This window comes from Drosophila miranda, assembly GCF_003369915.1.
Source record: "Drosophila miranda strain MSH22 chromosome Y unlocalized genomic scaffold, D.miranda_PacBio2.1 Contig_Y1_pilon, whole genome shotgun sequence".
NCBI classification, from domain to species: domain Eukaryota; kingdom Metazoa; phylum Arthropoda; class Insecta; order Diptera; family Drosophilidae; genus Drosophila; species Drosophila miranda.
Genome location: NW_022881603.1, coordinates 37,166,536 through 37,188,019, shown reverse-complemented (window position 1 = coordinate 37,188,019; position 21,484 = coordinate 37,166,536). Strand labels below are relative to the sequence as shown.

At 42.4% G+C, this 21,484-nt stretch overlaps 1 protein-coding gene, 1 long non-coding RNA gene and 1 pseudogene across 3 annotated transcripts; 1 reads left to right on the top strand and 2 right to left on the bottom strand.

Moving 5' to 3' along the window:
* Positions 1-8,424: 8,424 nt before the first annotated feature.
* LOC117191173 lies at positions 8,425-10,579 on the top strand. 2 transcript variants are annotated; one of them, XR_004473955.1, is made up of 2 exons: positions 8,425-9,403; positions 10,485-10,579. It is a non-coding gene; the product is annotated as an uncharacterized LOC117191173 (long non-coding RNA). The 2 variants fall into 2 exon arrangements; XR_004473954.1 differs by having other exon boundaries at positions 8,429-9,309.
* A 1,495-nt stretch (positions 10,580-12,074) lies between these two features.
* Positions 12,075-14,694, bottom strand: LOC117191130 (annotated as a pseudogene).
* A 3,497-nt stretch (positions 14,695-18,191) lies between these two features.
* On the bottom strand, positions 18,192-19,978 carry LOC117191126 (guanylate kinase-associated protein mars-like). Its single transcript, XM_033396088.1, has 2 exons — positions 19,485-19,978; positions 18,192-19,432 (listed from the first exon to the last, which is right to left on the bottom strand). Exons 1-2 carry the CDS (start codon positions 19,840-19,842, stop codon positions 18,300-18,302), a joined length of 1,491 nt encoding a protein of 496 aa, XP_033251979.1. The 5' UTR covers positions 19,843-19,978; the 3' UTR covers positions 18,192-18,299.
* Between the last annotated feature and the right edge of the window lie 1,506 nt (positions 19,979-21,484).

Genomic DNA, 21,484 nt, shown 5'->3' with positions numbered 1-21,484 from the left:
CGGTTCGTGAGGTGGGTCTTCACCCGCTTGGCTTGCTGGGCTTGGCCTGGCTGATTTGCGGGGTCCTCCGCTGAGCGTTGCCGCTTGTTGGCGGCCTTGGCTGCGCCCTTTCCGGCTTTGGCTGGCTGGAACAGTGGAAGGATTGAGCAGGCCCACAGCCTCTGCTCCTTTCCTTCGGCTGACGCCTTGAAGTTCGGGTCTTCGTTGGACAGGATGAAAGCCGCTCGTCTCCTGTCCTGGTACGACGGCTTTCCACCCCGTGGTGCAGAGACGCTGCCCGCCGGGGCTCCCATGGGTTCTTCGGTCCCGGTGCGCTTACCAGCCGCGATTACGCTCTGCTTGGCAGCCACCCCGGTATCCGCTTCGCCTTTGGAGCCACCCGACTTGGAAGGACCCGATTGGCTTTTCGGGCCCCCCTCGCTGCGGCTGCTGCCTGAAGACGGTGGACCGACTCAGTCTCCTTCCCCGTCTTCTTTGGACCCGGTTTCCCAGGCGCTGGTGCAGAGGGATTGGCTTGTCCCTCCGGTACTTTAAGAGGAGTACCGAGCTCCCTTGCGGTGTTTTTATTTGGTATTTTTAATATGTTTGGCATTTTTGTTCCCACGAGTAGGCGGGAAGGGGTTGGTCTCCCGAGGCATAGCCCGCTTGCCCCGGGCAGCCTGATTTAAACTGGAGGTCGGCAGGTATCCAGAGTCCGCATATTAGCGACCGGGCACCCCCCGGCCATGCATCCCTCGGCATATAACAGTGTCACCTTGGATTGGGGTAATTTCACTGAGAGTTTTCTTCTCTCCGCCCGACTACCATTCGCCAGCATCCTAGCAGAGACATGACCGTGCTAGGACCTGTTTCCAGCCGCCCTCACGGGGAGAGTATAGTCGCACTTCCACCGGTGTGCACAGTTACGGCGGGTGACGGTTCGCTCGCAACTCTCTGTGTCCTAGGGGGGGGGGGTGTGAGACGCAGACCGCACCGGGTATTACTAACCGGAGCGGCTGCGCCTGCGCCGAGTTCACAGTTGTGCGAGCCGACCCGTCATCCGTTTGTCCCCCTGTAGCACCCAATGGCTGACGGCCAACACACGCCCTACTTTGTAAAATTAAATTCCTGTTAAAACCACATACATTCAATCGGTTTGAAACGCCAAGGTTTACCCCGATTCTGCCCCATGGAAGGCCAATGCTTAATTGCTTTTGTCCTACCTGCTTTTCCGTGAATTTACGATGTCATCGGTTAAGTTAGCTAAATAAATGCTGCTGGCAACGCTGCGCTTGCTCGCTCACGCACGCTCAATGGTTTCTTTCGTGGAACTCGGCTCTTGAAACCATCCTGTGCAAAAAATTGGCAATTGTTTTTAGGTGCACAATGACTCCTGAACACTTTTCGATGTGTTCCGCCAATTTTGGAGCACATCGGTGGATACATTGAGCCTGGGAAGCAGTTGGATCTTCCAACAGGACAACGATCCAAAGCACACCGCACATGTTGTGCGTGATTGGTTGCTGTATTATGCCCAGACCTTAACCCAATCGAACATCTTTGGGACATTTTAGAAAGATTGGTACGGAAGTATAACATCAGAAAGCCTCAAAACCGCCCTCATTCGAGCTTGGGCCGAAGTTCCGCCCACAACAACCGAAAATTTGGTGGCATCGATGCCCCGACGACTACAGGCTGTAAAAGATGCCAATGGTGGACCAACCAAATATTAAAAGTATAAAAAGTATTAATATTAAGATGACTTTGAGACTATAATACAAAAGCATAGAGGCTGTATGTACACTTTTTTCCGTGAACATTTTATGTTTTTTCGTTGTAACTTTAGTATACATCATTTTTGTTTAAGTTTTTTTTCTGAAATAATAATAACTTTAAGTGTCCTAAATAATGGCATACCAACTTTTTTAATTTTCATTGCGAAAACCCGAAATATTGAAAAATCGGTGCTGTATGTTGACTTTTTTCCTTGACTGTATAATAAAATGGAAATCAAAATAATAAGAGCACTATTTGAATCTCAACAGAGCTGGAAAATACGAAAGAAACCCTCATACATATGTATGTATGCTGTGCGCGTGTGTGAGTGTGGTGCATTCAAGGCTGATAAAACAACACAAAACGAGGGGGAACGTTGTGAGTTGCTGCGGACGCCGCAGCTCTACGGTTATACCCGATACTAAGTCAGTATGGCTCTCCTCCGGCAGACGCCGCTAATATTAAACGACACGACAAAGAGTGCGTGAGAGAGAGACATAAAATAAGTCTGAGCGTGACGTCGGGCGCTGCGTAGCCACTGCAAATTGATTTGTTCCTATTGGCTATAAAAATGATCTGATCTGATCCAGATTCAGCAATCTGATAGATATGGTCATTATCTATGATTCTGCGTTTTTAGTTTTCTCGAATGTGCAATATTGTGGATGCAACAGATTTTCGTCCTTTGTGTGGGCGGAAGAGGGTGGGGCGAAATTTTGAGATACACGTTTTATAGTAAGATCTAACAGAAGTGCGGATACCAAATTTGGTTACTCTACCCTTAATAGTCTCTGAGATTTTTGAATATCCCAAGATTTTCGTCCTTTGCGGGGGCGGAAGGGGGTGTGGCGAAATTTTGAAACAAACTCGTCTCGGTCCGATATATTAGGAGTGTGGATACGAAATTTGGTTGCTCTAGCTTTTATAGTCGATCTAGGCGCTAATGTTTTACTCTAAGCAAAGCCGGCTATGCTACGTGTGTGTTAGAGAGAGACAGGGCGAGAAAAAATGAAATTGTTTTCTTGATGCTGGCTATAATAATAATACGATCCAATTCAGATTCCGCAGTCTTAAAGATATGGTCATTCTCTACAATTCTACGTTTTTGGTTTTCTTTTTTTAGGCAATCGAAGATCAGGTGTTCGGCATATTCAGTTACATTGCACGTTTCGCAGGTATTTGAGTCAATTGCTTTGATTCTGTGTAGGAAGACTTTGTCGTATGTGTGTCCCGTCATAAGTCTGTTAATGGTCTTGATGCTTTTAGCATTCCATTTAAGAAAAAAATGCCAGGGAAATATGTCTATGAGGCTGGATCCCTTCGTCCTACACTTCGTCCTGTAGTCCTCATTCCATTTGTAAACTAAAAAGTTCCTAATTTCTCTTTGAGCCTCCTTGTAGCTGTATTTTATATTTATTGTAAACCCCTCACTTGTAGCAGCCTTTGCTGCTATGTCAGTCTTTTCGTTGATGGCCACACCCTTGTGACCAGGGACCCATAGAATGTCAAGTTTCTGAATGTCTGATTGGTTAATTATGTTGTGAATATCATTCACTAGGTACGAGTCTGTATTCTTATTTTTAATTAAATTAATAGCTCCTAATCCGTCACTTAAAATCAAAGCCTTTTTGTAATTATATTTAAGACATAGTTCGCAGGCCTTTTTAAGTCCTACGAGTTCGACTCCTACTGAGGATAATCTGTTTTCTATTTTGTACTTGTGGATATTTCCACTAGGCCATTCTACTATTCCTATGCCACATGTACTTTCTGTAACTGAGGCATCTGTTGATAGAATGTTCCAGTCGTCCTTTCTGTACTTGTTCAGAATCTCATTAAATATAGTTTTTATTTCTTCATTCGAGTATTCTTCTTTACCCTTAGTTAAAAATTTATCTAATACATGGATTTTGTTACATGTGTTAACACTATCACATTCTTGAGTGTTTACAAAGATGGAATTAAATTCTCTTAAAGTTACACACGTACTCGTATCCGCTTTTGAGCGTATTAGCTCGTCAACTAATGTAGGATTGAACCTTTTAATTTTAAGCAGTTCTTTGGCTGTAAGCCATTTCGCCCTGAAAACAGGTGGCATTACACCAGCGAGGACAAAAATTTCGTGTTTGCTTGTGTCAGGTGGCACCCCAACACACCTTCTAAGTGATTTAGCTTGCGCTATTTCTATATCTTTACTTGCTCCAGATCCCATGTCTGAAAAACTTGTGATAGCATATTCTTGTTTTGTTCTAATAAAAGCTTTGAAGATGTTGGTACTTGTTTTAGGTTTTAGACCTGATTTGATAGTAGTCGCAAGCTGGAGGAGTCTGTTGCATTTTTATACCCGATACTCAAAATGAGTATTGGGGTATATTAGATTTGTGGTAAAAGTGAATGTGTGTAACGTCCAGAAGGAATCGTTTCCGACCCCATAAAGTATATATATTCTTGATCAGCATCAATAGCCGAGTCGATTGAGCCATGTCTGTCTGTCCGTCTGTCCGTCCGTCCGTCTGTCCGTCCCTATTAGCGCCTAGTGCTCAAAGACTATAAGAGCTAGAGCAACGATGTTTTGGATCCAGACTTCTGTGATATGTCACTGCTACAAAAATATTTCAAAACTTCGCCCCGCCCACTTCCGCCCCCACAAAGGACGAAAATCTGTGGCATCGACAATTTTAAAGATACGAGAAAACCAAAAAACGCAGAATCGTAGAGAATGACCATATCTTTTAGACTGCAGAATTTGAATAAGATCGTATTATTATTATAGCCAGCATCAAGAAAACAATTTTATTTTTTCTCGCCCTGTCTCTCTCTAACACACACGTAGCATAGCCGGCTTTGCTTAGAGTAAAACATTAGCGCCTAGATCGACTATAAAAGCTAGAGCAACCAAATTTCGTATCCACACTCCTTATATATCGGACCGAGACGAGTTTGTTTCAAAATTTCGCCACACCCCCTTCCGCCCCCGCAAAGGACGAAAATCTGGGGATATTCAAAAATCTCAGAGACTATTAAGGCTAGAGTAACCAAATTTGGTATCCGCACTCCTGTTAGATCTTACTATAAAACGTGTATCTCAAAATTTCACCCCACCCCCTTCCGCCCACACAAAGAACGAAAATCTGTTGCATCCACAATATTGCACATTCGAGAAAACTAAAAACGCAGAATCATAGATAATGACCATATCTATCAGATTGCTGAATCTGGATCAGATCAAATCATTTTTATAGCCAATAGGAACAAATCAATTTGCAGTGGCTACGCAGCGCCCGACGTCACGCTCAGACTGATTTTCAGTCTCTCTCGCACGCACTCTTTGTCGTGTCGTTTAATATTAGCGGCGTCTGCCGGAGGAGGGCCATACTGACTTAGTATCGGGTATAACCGTAGAGTTGCGGTGTCCGCAGCAACTCACAACGTTCCCCCTCGTTTTGTTTGTTCTTTAACCATTTTTACATGACTGACATTTGACATGTTTGCGCTAATCAGTCTGCCTAAGAAACGGATATCTTTTCGATTTGGTATAGGCACATTTCTAACAGAAATATTTACCGCTCTGACCTGTCTTTTTCCTACATTCATTGCTGCAGATTTGCTTGGATTGAAGCTAAAACCGAGATCACCACATAGAAGGTTAAAGTCATTTAGTTTTTTATTAAGGTTTTCAACCGCTACAGTAAACTCTCTGTTGTGAGAGATTATAACGAAGTCCTCTGCAAATTGCATCATATGAGTATTTCTATCACAGATCTGATGTAGTCTTTTTGTGTATACATTAAAAAGGAGGGGCGACAGACAAGAGCCCTGTGGGATTCCTCCCTGAACTACCTGAACAGCTTCCCCTATTTTCAGTAGTCTCATAGACATAAAACTGATGATCCAGTCAATGTATGTTTTAGGAAAACACTCATTTTCCATTAGTCTTTTTAAGAATTTCAGGTTGACACAATTGTAGGCATTGTTGAGGTCAACAACCAGAAGAGTAACGTGTTCCTTGTTCTTTTTCTTTGCCGCTACCACATTGATGACATCATTTATGCACATCGCTGCAGACTTGTTTTTTTGGTATGCATAAGATCTGTAGGGTATAATCTTGTTTTCTTGTATATGCTTTTGCAGCCTGGCTTTCACCATGCCATTTACTGTCTTGGCTAGAACCGAAATGAGGGATATGGGTCGAAAATGTTTTAAGTCAGTCAGATCCATGTTTTTTTTCGGTATTGGTACAATTCTGATAGATCTCCATTCGACTGGGAAATCGCACATAGCCACTCGACGGTTGTAAAAATGTACAAGTTCTGTCTTTATACTAGTGTTAAGAGCACTCAGCATCTCGTATGTGATGTGCTCAATTCCTCCTGCCGTTTTTCTGTTTCTGACTAACACAGCCTCTAACTCTTCCAAGGAAAAGAAAATATTTTCATTGTTCTTGGTTGAGTACATTTCTTCGTCTACATCCTTTGCTTCTGAGGTTATTTGTTCGTTAAGGAATTCCAGGTATGGCCCAGCTTTGTCAGGGTTGAAAATTTCTGGGGTGTCCTCTTGACAGTTTTTTAGATTTCTGAGGAATCTCCAGGCTTCTCTTGAGTTCGATTTTACATTTAACTCTGTTAACTTCCTGGCATAGCTAGTTCTTTTGGCAATTTTAACAGATTTTTTCCATTTAACCTTGAGGTTAACAGCAGAACAATAATTTTGAAAGGAGGGTTCTGAAGCGGCCTTCTTCTGCGACTCTGCAAACTCCCTGAATAATTTGGCTAAATTCTCGTCCCACCATAATTTTGGACATTTGTTTTTGATTTCATAAGTAGCTGCTTTTATTTCCTGTTGGATGTTCTTCGCTAAATTATCCATATCTTTGTCGGCCTCAAACTGGCTTAGCTTTTTCAGTAGCCTGTTTTTGGCAAGGAAAGTTTTGAGTTTGTGTTGATATCCTGCTGTTTCAAAGGTTATTGGGTGATGGTGGCTGCCTCCTAGGTAAAACTTTTCGCATTTCCAATTCTCTATATGAATACCCTTTGTGAAAGTTAAATCGAGTACAGACCCTGATGTTGAGTCGATGTGTCTTCTGAATGTGAGACTGTGGTCATTTGCTAGACTGTAGCCAGCATTTGACATAGCTTGCATGAGAAAAGTTCCCTTTCCACTGTTGGTTCTGTCTCCAGAAAAGGTATGTCTTGCGTTAAAATCTCCTGCAATTATGACTTTTCCGAATGCATCTAAATATTCAAGGAGATTGTTAATCGCTTGCTTGAAGGATGCAAGAGACAACAAAGGTTCAAAATATACTGAGGTGATAAGAAATTTATCTTTGTTGTTGATGGTTCTTGCTATAATTATATCTTGCTCTGTCTCATATATCAGTCTTTTAACTCTTAATTCTTTTTTGTAGGCAATCGCCACTCCTCCATAACCGTCCTCTCTATGTTTTTCTAACATATTGAAGTTGGCTAGTTTCCTAAAACGGAGATCGTGAGAGAAAACTTCAGCCAGAATGGCAAAGTCGAAGTTTTCATTGTTTAAGTAGAATACTAGGTCGTTTTTATTGGCTTTAATAGATTGAATGTTATGTTGTAAAAATTTCATATTTATTTAGATGTTTTAAAAAGGTTCGTTTCTCTCTGTTTGTTCATTTTTCTGTCTGCATTATGTTCCATATTGTAATCATTTGTACTGGTCACTTTTTTTGATGGATGTGACACATCATTTGAGTCGACTAAACGAGACAACATGTCAACCATCTGTTGAATGGTAAATTTGTTTTCTTTTAGTTCTTTGTTTTCAAAAAATGGTACGTGATTATTAGAATCGCTGGTATATGATTCTAAGTGATAGTGGGGTTTTTGTGTAGGAACCAAAGGTCTCTGCACTAACCTGCTCGCATAACTGTATTTTTTTAAAACTTCATTTGCTTTAACGTTTTTGGTTTGAACATTTTCCTCATTTATGTCTAGTTTTGGATAGTTTTTTTCATAATTATCTAACAGCGAAAAATTTTGATGGATTGAGTAAGTGCTAAGCACTTCCTTACGCGCGATTTTTTTGATTGTCATTATTTTGTTAATGTCCATCTCCTTTTCCCATACTGGGCACATCAGTCTGTCCCTAGCTGAGTGATTTTTCCCATTGCAAAGGATACACTTGAGACCAGTGCACGACCCATTGCACTCCTCGACTCCGCATTTATAGCACCTCCTAGCTGATTTGCATCTGGTCGAAGTGTGACCAAGTCTGCCACAATTATAACATTGCCTTACTCTGGGAACATATATGCTTACTTTCATCCCACATATCCCAAAAAGAGATACCTTTTCTGGGATGTCTGAACCCTCAAAACCAATTTTTACTGTTTCTAATGGTATGAGCTTGAATGTTTCGTTGTTGTCATCGGTTGTTATTTTCTGCCTTCTTGCTAATCTTTCAATTGACTTAATTTTTATGTTAGAAGTAATATTATCCATAATTTCATTCTCAGAAAAACCGAGGGGCACCCCTTTAATTACTCCATAGGATTCCACATAGTCTTTTGGTATAAATACCACTAAATTCATTTTTTTTAACTCCTCATTTAAAACTAAATCATTTGCTTCGCTGAAAACCTTAAAATAAATCTTGTATAGAGTGGCGCAAGATCTACGATTTCTTAAATTCCTTTGATTTTAAGGTGTCTTATTTTTTCAAAAAAGAATAAGCCATTTTTGGTGTTTTTGTTTTCGAAGATGGTACTGTTCTTAGTCGATACTAGTACAGCCGCATCACCGATGTGGCACTCACTATACAACACTGTTTCTCTTTCGATACCTACATTTGATGGGTTTATAATCGGATTAGTATTTTTATTCAGTGTTTTAGTCATTTCAGTATTTCCAGTAAAACCATTTATGGCATTTGTGTGAGAATTGTGAACGGTCACACCGTCAGAAGCCTCCACCATTTTGTTACTGTCATCGTCTATCAGCATTTTGTTATTTATGTCTGTATTGGTGTTGTCGCTTTTTTGTTCCTTGCGCATCTTATTTGCTGGGTACTTTTCGTTAGTCAAGCTGTCGAATATTTCCTCTTTCACACCTGAACACAAAGCACTGAAGTTTTTTGCTATTGTTTTTTGGGTTTGAATTTTGCCGCTTTTTGCCACCTGATCAGGGGGTTTCAATTTGGCAGACACCGAGTGACCGGCGTCCGCCATACTTGCTGGTTTAACCAGATTGCCAAAGACTTACCTCTCCTTTGGGAAATGAAAAGAGGAATAATTTATATATTGATGAAGATTTGTATGAAATAAACAATGATCCAATTTGTACAATCACTTTTAATTAAGCCTTTGTTGCTTGGAAAAAGTCACTTTTCAGACTGTTAAGAAAAAACACGACCGGTCTCGCTCGCTGATGAAAAGGAAGTGACCGAAAGCAATTTGATTCAGCTTGAATACAAATAATACGTCAGTATATTTTCGGCATATTTTGAAATTTGTGACGTAGTTTCGGTATATTTCTGAGTGTCTGTTTACCATTGCACGTATGAAAATAAAAGTGAATAATAAAAGTAAGCAAAAATAAGCATTCAACTTTATCAAGTGTGTGTCAAGTGTCGAGAAAGAGAATACATCTTTAGACAGCTGCGACAGAGCCTGGAATATGTATTAATAAATGCAGTAGACACCCCACGAAATTCGCCGAATAAATACAAGTGTGTGCGTGTGTTTATTGGGGTTAAAAAAACTAAAACAAACAACGTCACGGCAAGAGCATTGCCAGCAGCAAGAACACATGCCCTACTTTGTAAAATTAAATTCCTGTTAAAACCACATACATTCAATCGGTTTGAAACGCCAAGGTTTACCCCGATTCTGCCCCATGGAAGGCCAATGCTTAATTGCTTTTGTCCTACCTGCTTTTCCGTGAATTTACGATGTCATCGGTTAAGTTAGCTAAATAAATGCTGCTGGCAACGCTGCGCTTGCTCGCTCACGCACGCTCAATGGTTTCTTTCGTGGAACTCGGCTCTTGAAACCATCCTGTGCAAAAAATTGGCAATTGTTTTTAGGTGCACAATGACTCCTGAACACTTTTCGATGTGTTCCGCCAATTTTGGAGCACATCGGTGGATACATTGAGCCTGGGAAGCAGTTGGATCTTCCAACAGGACAACGATCCAAAGCACACCGCACATGTTGTGCGTGATTGGTTGCTGTATTATGCCCAGACCTTAACCCAATCGAACATCTTTGGGACATTTTAGAAAGATTGGTACGGAAGTATAACATCAGCAGTCGGGAAAGCCTCAAAACCGCCCTCATTCGAGCTTGGGCCGAAGTTCCGCCCACAACAACCGAAAATTTGGTGGCATCGATGCCCCGACGACTACAGGCTGTAATAGATGCCAATGGTGGACCAACCAAATATTAAAAGTATAAAAAGTATTAATATTAAGATGACTTTGAGACTATAATACAAAAGCATAGAGGCTGTATGTACACTTTTTTCCGTGAACATTTTATGTTTTTTCGTTGTAACTTTAGTATACATCATTTTTGTTTAAGTTTTTTTTCTGAAATAATAATAACTTAAAGTGTCCTAAATAATGGCATACCAACTTTTTTAATTTTCATTGCGAAAACCCGAAATATTGAAAAATCGGTGCTGTATGTTGACTTTTTTCCTTGACTGTATAATAAAATGGAAATCAAAATAATAAGAGCACTATTTTAATCTCAACAGAGCTGGAAAATACGAAAGAAACCCTCATACATATGTATGTATGCTGTGCGCGTGTGTGAGTGTGGTGCATTCAAGGCTGATAAAACAACACAAAACGAGGGGGAACGTTGTGAGTTGCTGCGGACGCCGCAACTCTACGGTTATACCCGATACTAAGTCAGTATGGCTCTCCTCCGGCAGACGCCGCTAGTATTAAACGACACGACAAAGAGTGCGTGAGAGAGAGACAGAAAATCAGTCTGAGCGTGACGTCGGGCGCTGCGTAGCCACTGCAAATTGATTTGTTCCTATTGGCTATAAAAATGATCTGATCTGATCCAGATCAGATAGATCCAGCAATCTGATAGATATGGTCATTATCTATGATTCTGCGTTTTTAGTTTTCTCGAATGTGCAATATTGTGGATGCAACAGATTTTCGTCCTTTGTGTGGGCGGAAGGGGGTGGGGCGAAATTTTGAGATACACGTTTTATAGTAAGATCTAACAGAAGTGCGGATACCAAATTTGGTTACTCTAGCCTTAAAAGTCTCTGAGATTTTTGAATATCCCCAGATTTTCGTCCTTTGCGGGGGCGGAAGGGGGTGTGGCGAAATTTTGAAACAAACTCGTCTCGGTCCGATATATTAGGAGTGTGGATACCAAATTTGGTTGCTCTAGCTTTTATAGTCTCTGAGATCTAGGCGCTAATGTTTTACTCTAAGCAAAGCCGCCTATGCTACGTGTGTGTTAGAGAGAGACAGGGCAAGAAAAAATGAAATTGTTTTCTTGATGATGGCTATAATAATAATACGATCCAATTCAGATTCCGCAGTCTTAAAGATATGGTCATTCTCTACAATTCTACGTTTTTGGTTTTCTCATATCTTTAAAATTGTAGATGCCACAGATTTTCGTCCTTTGTGGGGGCGGAAGTGGGCGGGGCGAAGTTTTGAAATATTTTTGTAGCAGTGACATATCACAGAAGTCTGGATCCAAAACATCGTTGCTCTAGCTCTTATAGTCTTTGAGCACTAGGCGCTGAAGGGGACGGACAAACGGACGGACGGACAGACGGACAGACAGACAGACAGACAGGGCCCAATCGACTCGGCTATTGGTGCTGATCAAGAATATATATACTTTATGGGGTCGGAAACGATTCCTTCTGGACGTTACACACATCCACTTTTACCACAAATCTAATATACCCCAATACTCATTCGCAGAATCATAGATAATGACCATATCTATCAGATTGCTGAATCTGGATCAGATCAGATCATTTTTATAGCCAATAGGAACAAATCAATTTGCAGTGGCTACGCAGCGCCCGACGTCACGCTCAGACTGATTTTCTGTCTCTCTCGCACGCACTCTTTGTCGTGTCGTTTAATATTAGCGGCGTCTGCCGGAGGAGAGCCATACTGACTTAGTATCGGGTATAACTGTAGAGTTGCGGTGTCCGCAGCAACTCACAACGTTCCCCCTCGTTTTTTTCCTTTATTTGATTGATTGATGTACTTAATTAAAAAAAAATATAAAACAAGGCTTTGAAATTGAAACATAATTTTCAGAATTAAATAATCCTATACATATAAACAAAAACGTAACTTTAAATAATAAATGATAGATAAACTACATAAACTCGGTGGATGGCCTAAGACGCGGATTGCGGCTCATTTTCTGCTGGGCCCTGGTCTACGGAACGTGTTTCCCCTGAAGCTTCGATCGACATGTCCTCCTCGCAATCCTCTAGCTTATCGCCGCCAAAGGGCTCATCATCGCTAATAGTGCCTTCTTCGTAGGTGAATTTGAAGTGCCGTACATTTTTCTTTGTACTGAAAATAACTCCACGACTTTCACGCTTGCTGGTCCCTGGTTTTTTCAGAATCGACTGGCGTCCCTTATTGGGAGGGGGGTTATGATTAAGAGCGTTTTGTTCGGCTGCGGCCAATATAGCAGACTTGAGCAGAGTGTTGCCACCATTGGAAGAACGGCTCTCGCCTACAGACATGCGCAGGACGGTGCGAGCAGGAGAGAAGAACCGACGGTCGCGTACTACGATCACACGCTGAGTGCTGCTGCGAGATGGAGTTTGCGGGGCATCGTCCGCTGATACCACATCCGCCTTAGCCTTTTTCATTTCAGCATGGGCCTTGCGGAGTAATTGCATCAAGTTACTGCTGGCCTTGACCTTGGGCTTAGCGTTTAAATTGTTGCCCAGCTTAGACTTTGGTTTGGCCACAGGCTTGGCTGGTATTTTCGATTCCTCAACTGCATCGGGGTCCTGCCAATTGTTCTGTTTCCATCGCTTCAAGTTATCAAAGCGCTTGTCAACATTCTCACTCTGGAGTCGCAGCATGTCCCACCACCCTTCCAGATCCTCTGCCTGGACGGGTTTCGTCTCCTCGCTGCCATCGTAGGGTCGATGGTTCTTGCCCGTAGCTCCCGCCTCGCAACGGTCAATCAGACCGCTGAACTGCATCAATTTCTTGGTAGAGAGCAAATTTGTCTGTCCAATGGCCACATTGATCATATCTATGCCGCCCGTCTAAACCAGATGCGCCTCATTCTCCTTGCTATAGGCTTCCCACTCGCTGCAGATATCTCGCAGTCGTCGAATCTCATTCTCCAGCTGTATGCGAAAGTAGAGCCCCGACTCGAGGGCCCGCCGATTGGCAACAGGATACTCCTCACCGGGCAAATACATGCTGTTTCGCTTCTCACGCTCACAGCGAGAGTTGACTTTACCGCGCGAGACGCTCACATATGGACTTAAGTAGTTGGGCTTCTCATCGGAAATCCTGCGAGGAGGGGTTTGCTCCGCAGCTGCCTTCAGAGTAGAATTTTCTTGTTCTTTATCATCTGGATCTGGAAACCAATAATATTACATTTTACTCCATTTTATTCCTGTTGTACTTACCCTTAGCCAGATATGGATCCAAGATCAAACTCTCTTCAGCTGCCGTTTTTATCAAAGAGTACCTAGAAAAGTCAAATTTCCGCTTCGCTTTCGAATCTCGGTGGCTGCTCATTGGACCCACTGGACTCAGATTTGAAATCTCACCCAAGGCTTCTATCATTTCTTGACTGCAATTGTTCGTCTTGCACTGCGTGAATGTGGCCAGAGCAGGGAAACTTATCTTCTCTTCCAGCGGCGTATTGGGAGGCAGTGGGAGTTCAGTGGTCCCAGCCTCAACCAACTCTCTCATCAGCTCCGGCCGATTTCGAACATTCTTTTGAAGACCTACGTACTTGCTGACGTTGCTCTTGGCCTTCATTCTGGTCGACAATTGGCTGGCAAGCTTGTTTTTTATTGCCGGCCCTTTTGCTACTGCGGTCGACTTAAATTTTCCCGCAGCTCCCCCTCCGCCGCCTCCTTGAATGGGCTTTGGTTTCACTGGTGGTATTTTTAAGGTGGGCTTACTCACGGCCGGCTTTTCGAATGGTTGCGTCCTCACATTTGGCAAATGAACAACCCCATTTGCAGAAGGTCCAACGACCAAATCTGCTGCCTTGGGCTTTGGGCCTGCTGTAGGCTTCAAGGGCAATGCACGTGAAGGTGCAGGCTTCATTCTGGACATTCTTGCTGATGTTTGATGTTTCATGTTTGATGTTTGGGTCTTCACAGTGACCGGCTGAGGACGCGACGTTGCATGTTGCAGCTTTGCCATGGTTGCCGCAGGCTGAGCGCGCAATCTGGATGGATGACCCTGGGTACGCAATTGGGTTGCCAGAGGCTGTTTCCTCTCCGCTGCCGTCTGCGTACACTGAGTTTTTTTTGCCAAAACATATAAGGAGTGCCTTTTTGGCGGCACAAATGCCGGAGCGTTCTCCTGCTCTTTCTGGGGGTTTGTCGCAGGTTTAAGTGTTTCGGTTTTATATGTGAACATCTTTTGACCACGACGAGCAATTTGCTCGTTCTTTGTTTGTTCCTTCCTGGCAGCCTTCCAATCCACGAAGCGCTTTATGTAAAGGTCCCGGGTGGGGTTCCTCTGCTGCTGAGGCAGCTCTGGTTTTCGATTCTCCTTAGGAGGAGCGACATAGGTAAGGCGTGGCTGCGCCTCCTCTGAGGGCGGTATAGGTGCCGCACGCTTGACGGGAGTTGGACTAACACTAATAATGCGGTTGCTTTGAAAACGATCCTCGCGCTGTTTTGCACGCGCCGCATTCTGGAGTTCCCGGTTCTGCAAGTGATTGCTGTTTATATAATTCCCTGTGGCGCTGCATTATGACGTCGAGCAGTAATTATTTAGGAGTTTAAAAAAAATGGAGGGACGCTTCTTAAGAATGGCGCCTTTTCAGCGTGCCATACCGATGAAAAAACGAACTTAGCCCACTTAAGCCCCTTTATTTAAACTGGATAACAACTCGAGTTAGACCGCGGAAAATAATACTAATAATAATAATATTTACCTCTTTTTTACCTGGCAAGGAAACTTTTTTTGATAGATTGGGGACTTGGAATTTGTTTAACAATTTAATCTGGTATTTTGTATGCAGTTTTTTTTAAAGGTAGTGCTTTTTTAACACAATAATTTTTAGCGGTATATTTTTCAAAATTTTCACTTTGAAAACTCGTGAAAATTCTAAACAAATCCAATAAGAATGACTAGCAAAAGTTGGCTACTATTTTAGAAAAATAATCTATCAATCGGATAAACTTCATGTTCAGCTATAAAGTCTTAGCAAGCTAATAATATCAAATCACAGAACGATTAGCCCATTGTATGCCAAAGGGGTATTTTAATATTGCACCGAAAATAGTGAAAATCGTGGATATAGTGGGTTTTTTTTTGTGAGTAAAAGAAGGGATAGGAGGTATCTACAATGACTGTTTAAATAGAGGGGTCTTAAGTGGGTATATGTGGCATATTTCAGACCGTATATTTTATCGCCAAGTCACTTAGTACACTAATTTTCTTGCCAAAATGTCTGGTTCACACACCTTGCAAAATATAAAAATACTTTCCATAGTATTTTCCAGTATATTAAGGTTATGCACTCACACTGGCCAATGCCCCAATGTAGAAGTCGTGTAAAAATGCAATTTAGAGCCACATCGATTATTAATGCGGGAAATCATCGAAATCTTGATCACTTGCCATCAAAATCTCAATGTTTTCAAAAATATAAAAAAAGAAATGTAAAAATATGCATAACGGGGGTTTTTCACACTGGCGCTTCCATGGGGCTTATATGGAAAAGAACGGGCCAACAATTTTGAAAAGTACACATATTCCCCTTTATAAAAATGATTTTCATATGTAGCAAATGGGTAGATACCATGTAAAGAAATAAACTTAGTGGAAATTGTTGACATTTTTTATTGAAACCTTATTTTATAAACAATGCCAATAAAGATGATACTTAAAATTAGACACTTTTATATAAAATTGATTAGATTATCGGTTAAAAATATGTGTTCAGTGCGGATAGTCGTTGCTAGCTAGTATTCAACCGAAAACAATTTTTTTTTTTTTGGTTTTAAATCATCTCAAGGATGATCGGAATTTTGATCGTAGCACTGTAGCCACATTGATCAGATACTGGTGATGTAGTTTGGCGAGTTTGACAGGTCGGTATATAAAAAAAAGAGGAAAATTACTTAACTGTTTTAGAAAACAAACTGAAATTACTTTATAACATGATGAAGAAAAAAGGGGTCAAAAGTTTAAGTCAGCAGTTTTGATGAAGATTGCCAGCTCTCTGAGATGTAGCGGCTCTTTTTTTATTAATAATTGATGTAAATTGTTATAATATTTAAAGATTTTGAATTTCCTTCTGAGCCCGGCAAATCTTAGGCAATCGAAGATCAGGTGTTCGGCATATTCAGTTACATTGCACGTTTCGCAGGTATTTGAGTCAATTGCTTTGATTCTGTGTAGGAAGACTTTGTCGTATGTGTGTCCCGTCATAAGTCTGTTAATGGTCTTGATGCTTTTAGCATTCCATTTAAGAGAAAAATGCCAGGGTTTACTGGGTATGTCTGGAAATATGTCTATGAGGCTGGATCCCTTCGTCCTACACTTCGTCCTGTAGTCCTCATTCCATTTGTATACTAAAAAGTTCCTAATATCTCTTTGAGCCTCCTTGTAGCTGTATTTTATATTTATTGTAAACCCCTCACTTGTAGCAGCCTTTGCTGCTATGTCAGTCTTTTCGTTGATGGCCACACCCTTGTGACCAGGGACCCATAGAATGTCAAGTTTCTGAATGTCTGATTGGTTAATTATGTTGTGAATATCATTCACTAGGTACGAGTCTGTATTCGTATTTTTAATTAAATTAATAGCTCCTAATCCATCACTTAAAATCAAAGCCTTTTTGTTTATATATTTAAGACATAGTTCGCAAGCCTTTTTAAGGCCTACAGGTTCGGCACCTACTGAGGATAATCTGTTTTCTATTTTGTACTTGTGGATATTTCCACTAGGCCATTCTACTATTCCTATGCCACATGTACTTTCTGTAACTGAGGCATCTGTTGATAGAATGTTCCAGTCGTCCTTTCTGTACTTGTTCAGAATCTCATAAAATATAGTTTTTATACCCGATACTCAAAATGAGTATTGGGGGGGTATATTAGATTTGTGGTAAAAGTGGATGTGTGTAACGTCCAGAAGGAATCGTTTCCGACCCCATAAAGTATAAATATTCTTGATCAGCATCAATAGCCGAGTCGATTGGGCCATGTCTGTCTGTCTGTCTGTCCGTCTGTCCGTCCGTCCGTCTGTCCGTCCCCTTCAGCGCCTAGTGCTCAAAGACTATAAGAGCTAGAGCAACGATGTTTTGGACCCAGACTTCTGTGATATGTCACTGCTACAAAAATATTTCAAAGCTTCGCCCCGCCCACTTCCGCCCCCACAAAGGACGAAAATCTGTGGCATCCACAATTTTAAAGATATGAGAAAACCAAAAACGTAGAATTGTAGAGAATGACCATATCTTTAAGACTGCGGAATCTGAATTGGATCGTATTATTATTATAGCCAGCATCAAGAAAACAATTTCATTTTTTTCCCGCCCTGTCTCTCTCTAACACACACGTAGCATAGGCGGCTTTGCTTAGAGTAAAACATTAGCGCCTAGATCTCAGAGACTACAAAAGCTAGAGCAACCAAATTTGGTATCCACACTCCTAATATATCGGACCGAGACGAGTTTGTTTCAAAATTTCGCCACACCCCCTTCCGCCCCCGCAAAGGACGAAAATCTGGGGATATTCAAAAATCTCAGAGACTATTAAGGCTAGAGTAACCAAATTTGGTATCCGCACTTCTGTTAGATCTTACTATAAAACGTGTATCTCAAAATTTCACCCCACCCCCTTCCGCCCACACAAAGGACGAATATCTGTTGCATCCACAATATTGCACATTCGAGAAAACTAAAAACGCAGAATCATAGATAATGACCATATCTATCAGATTGCTGAATCTGGATCAGATCAGATCATTTTTATAGCCAATAGGAACAAATCAATTTGCAGTGGCTACGCAGCGCCCGACGTCACGCTCAGACTGATTTTCTGTCTCTCTCGCACGCACTCTTTGTCGTGTCGTTTAATATTAGCGGCGTCTGCCGGAGGAGAGCCATACTGACTTAGTATCGGGTATAACTGTAGAGTTGCGGTGTCCGCAGCAACTCACAACGTTCCCCCTCGTTTTTTTCCTTTATTTGATTGATTGATGTACTTAATTAAAAAAAAAATATAAAACAAGGCTTTGAAATTGAAACATAATTTTCAGAATTAAATAATACTTTACATATAAACAAAAACGTAACTTTAAATAATAAATGATAGATAAACTACATAAACTCGGTGGATGGCCTAAGACGCGGATTGCGGCTCATTTCCTGCTGGGCCCTGGTCATCGCTAATAGTGCCTTCTTCGTAGGTGAATTTGAAGTGCCGTACATTTTTCTTTGTACTGAAAATAACTCCACGACTTTCACGCTTGCTGGTCCCTGGTTTTTTCAGAATCGACTGGCGTCCCTTATTGGGAGGGGGGGTATGATTAAGAGCGTTTTGTTCGGCTGCGGCCAATATAGCAGACTTGAGCAGAGTGTTGCCACCATTGGAAGAACGGCTCTCGCCTACAGACATGCGCAGGACGGTGCGAGCAGGAGAGAAGGACCGACGGTCGCGTACTACGATCACACGCTGAGTGCTGCTGCGAAATGGAGTTTGCGGGGCATCGTCCGCTGATACCACATCCGCCTTAGCCTTTTTCATTTCAGCATGGGCCTTGCGGAGTAATTGCATCAAGTTACTGCTGGCCTTGACCTTGGGCTTAGCGTTTAAATTGTTGCCCAGCTTAGACTTTGGTTTGGCCACAGGCTTGGCTGGTATTTTCGATTCCTCAACTGCATCGGGGTCCTGCCAATTGTTCTGTTTCCATCGCTTCAAGTTATCAAAGCGCTTTTCAACATTCTCACTCTGGAGTCGCAGCATGTCCCACCACCCTTCCAGATCCTCTGCCTGGACGGGTTTCGTCTCCTCGCTGCCATCGTAGGGTCGATGGTTCTTGCCCGTAGCTCCCGCCTCGCAACGGTCAATCAGACCGCTGAACTGCATCAATTTCTTGGTAGAGAGCAAATTTGTCTGTCCAATGGCCACATTGATCATATCTATGCCGCCCGTCTCAACCAGATGCGCCTCATTCTCCTTGCTATAGGCTTCCCACTCGCTGCAGATATCTCGCAGTCGTCGAATCTCATTCTCCAGCTGTATGCGAAAGTAGAGCACCGACTCGAGGGCCCGCCGATTGGCAACAGGATACTCCTCACCGGGCAAATACATGCTGTTTCGCTTCTCACGCTCACAGCGAGAGGTGACTTTACCGCGCGAGACGCTCACATATGGACTTAAGTAGTTGGGCTTCTCATCGGAAATCCTGCGAGGAGGGGTTTGCTCCGCAGCTGCCTTCAGAGTAGAATTTTCTTGTTCTTTATCATCTGGATCTGGAAACCAATAATATTACATTTTACTCCATTTTATTCCTGTTGTACTTACCCTTAGCCAGATATGGATCCAAGATCAAACTCTCTTCAGCTGCCGTTTTTATCAAAGAGTACCTAGAAAAGTCAAATTTCCGCTTCGCTTTCGAATCTCGGTGGCTGCTCATTGGACCCACTGGACTCAGATTTGAAATCTCACCCAAGGCTTCTATCATTTCTTGACTGCAGTTGTTCGTATTGCACTGCGTGAATGTGGCCAGAGCAGGGAAACTTATCTTCTCTTTCAGCGGCGTATTGGGAGGCAGTGGGAGTTCAGTGGTCCCAGCCTCAACCAACTCTCTCATCAGCTCCGGCCGATTTCGAACATTCTTTTGAAGACCTACGTACTTGCTGACGTTGCTCTTGGCCTTCATTCTGGTCGACAATTGGCTGGCAAGCTTGTTTTTTTTGGCCGGCCCTTTTGCTACTGCGGTCGACTTAAATTTTCCCGCAGCTCCCCCTCCGCCGCCTCCTTGAATGGGCTTTGGTTTTACTGCTGGTATTTTTAAGGTGGGCTTACTCACGGCCGGCTTTTGGAATGGTTGCGTCCTCACATTTGGCAAATGAACAACCCCATTTGCAGAAGGTCCAACGACCAAATCTGCTGCCTTGGGCTTTGGGCCTGCTGTAGGCTTCAAGGGCAATGCACGTGAAGGTGCAGGCTTCACTGTGGCTGGCTGGACATTCCTTGCTGATGTTTGATGTTTCATTTTTGATGTTTGGGTCTTCACAGTGACCGGTTGAGGACGCGACGTTGCATGTTGCAGCTTTGCCATGGTTGCCGCAGGCTGAGCGTGCAATCTGGATGGATGACCCTGGGTACGCAATTGGGTTGCCAAAGGCTGTTTCCTCTCCGCTGCCGTCTGCGTACACTGAGTTTTTTTTGCCAAAACATATAAGGAGTGCCTTTTTGGCGGCACAAATGCCGGAGCGTTCTCCTGCTCTTTCTGGGGGTTTGTCGCAGGTTTAAGTGTTTCGGTTTTATATGTGAACATCTATTGACCACGACGAGCAATTTGCTCGTTCTTTGTTTGTTCCTTCCTGGCAGCCTTCCAATCCACGAAGCGCTTTATGTAAAGGTCCCGGGTGGGGTTCCTCTGCTGCTGAGGCAGCTCTGGTTTTCGATTCTCCTTAGGAGGAGCGACATAGGTAAGGCGTGGCTGCGCCTCCTCTGAGGGCGGTATAGGTGCCGCACGCTTGACGGGAGTTGGACTAACACTAATAATGCGGTTGCTTTGAAAACGATCCTCGCGCTGTTTTGCACGCGCCGCATTCTGGAGTTCCCGGTTCTGCAAGTGATTGCTGTTTATATAATTCCCTGTGGCGCTGCATTATGACGTCGAGCAGTAATTATTTAGGAGTTTAAAAAAAATGGAGGGACGCTTCTTAAGAATGGCGCCTTTTCAGCGTGCCATACCGATGAAAAAACGAACTTAGCCCACTTAAGCCCACTTATTTAAACTGGATAACAACTCGAGTTAGACCGCGGAAAATAATACTAATAATAATAATATTTACCTCTTTTTTACCTGGCAAGGAAACTTTTTTTGATAGATTGGGGACTTGGAATTTGTTTAACAATTTAATCTGGTATTTTGTATGCAGTTTTTTTAAAGGTAGTGATTTTTTTACACAATAATTTTTAGCGGTATATTTTTCAAAATTTTCACTTTGAAAACTCGTGAAAATTCTAAACAAATCCAATAAGAATGACTAGCAAAAGTTGGCTACCATTTTAGAAAAATAATCTATCAATCGGATAAACTTCATGTTCAGCTATAAAGTCCTAGCAAGCTAATAATATCAAATCACAGAACGATTAGCCTATTGTATGCCAAAGGGGTATTTTAATATTGCACCGAAAATAGTGAAAATCGTGGATATAGTGGGTTTTTTTTTGTGAGTAAAAGAAGGGATAGGAGGTATCTACAATGACTGTTTCAATAGAGGGGTCTTAAGTGGGTATATGTGGCATATTTCAGACCGTATATTTTATCGCCAAGTCATTTAGTACAC

Coding starts and splice junctions, on each gene's coding strand:
- LOC117191126 (XM_033396088.1), bottom strand. CDS start 19,842: ATGAAGGCCAAGAGCAACGTCAGCAAGTACGTAGGTCTTCAAAAGAAT. Junction 19,433..19,484: donor GGATCCATATCTGGCTAAGG/GTAAGTACAACA, acceptor ATTGGTTTCCAG/ATCCAGATGATAAAGAACAA.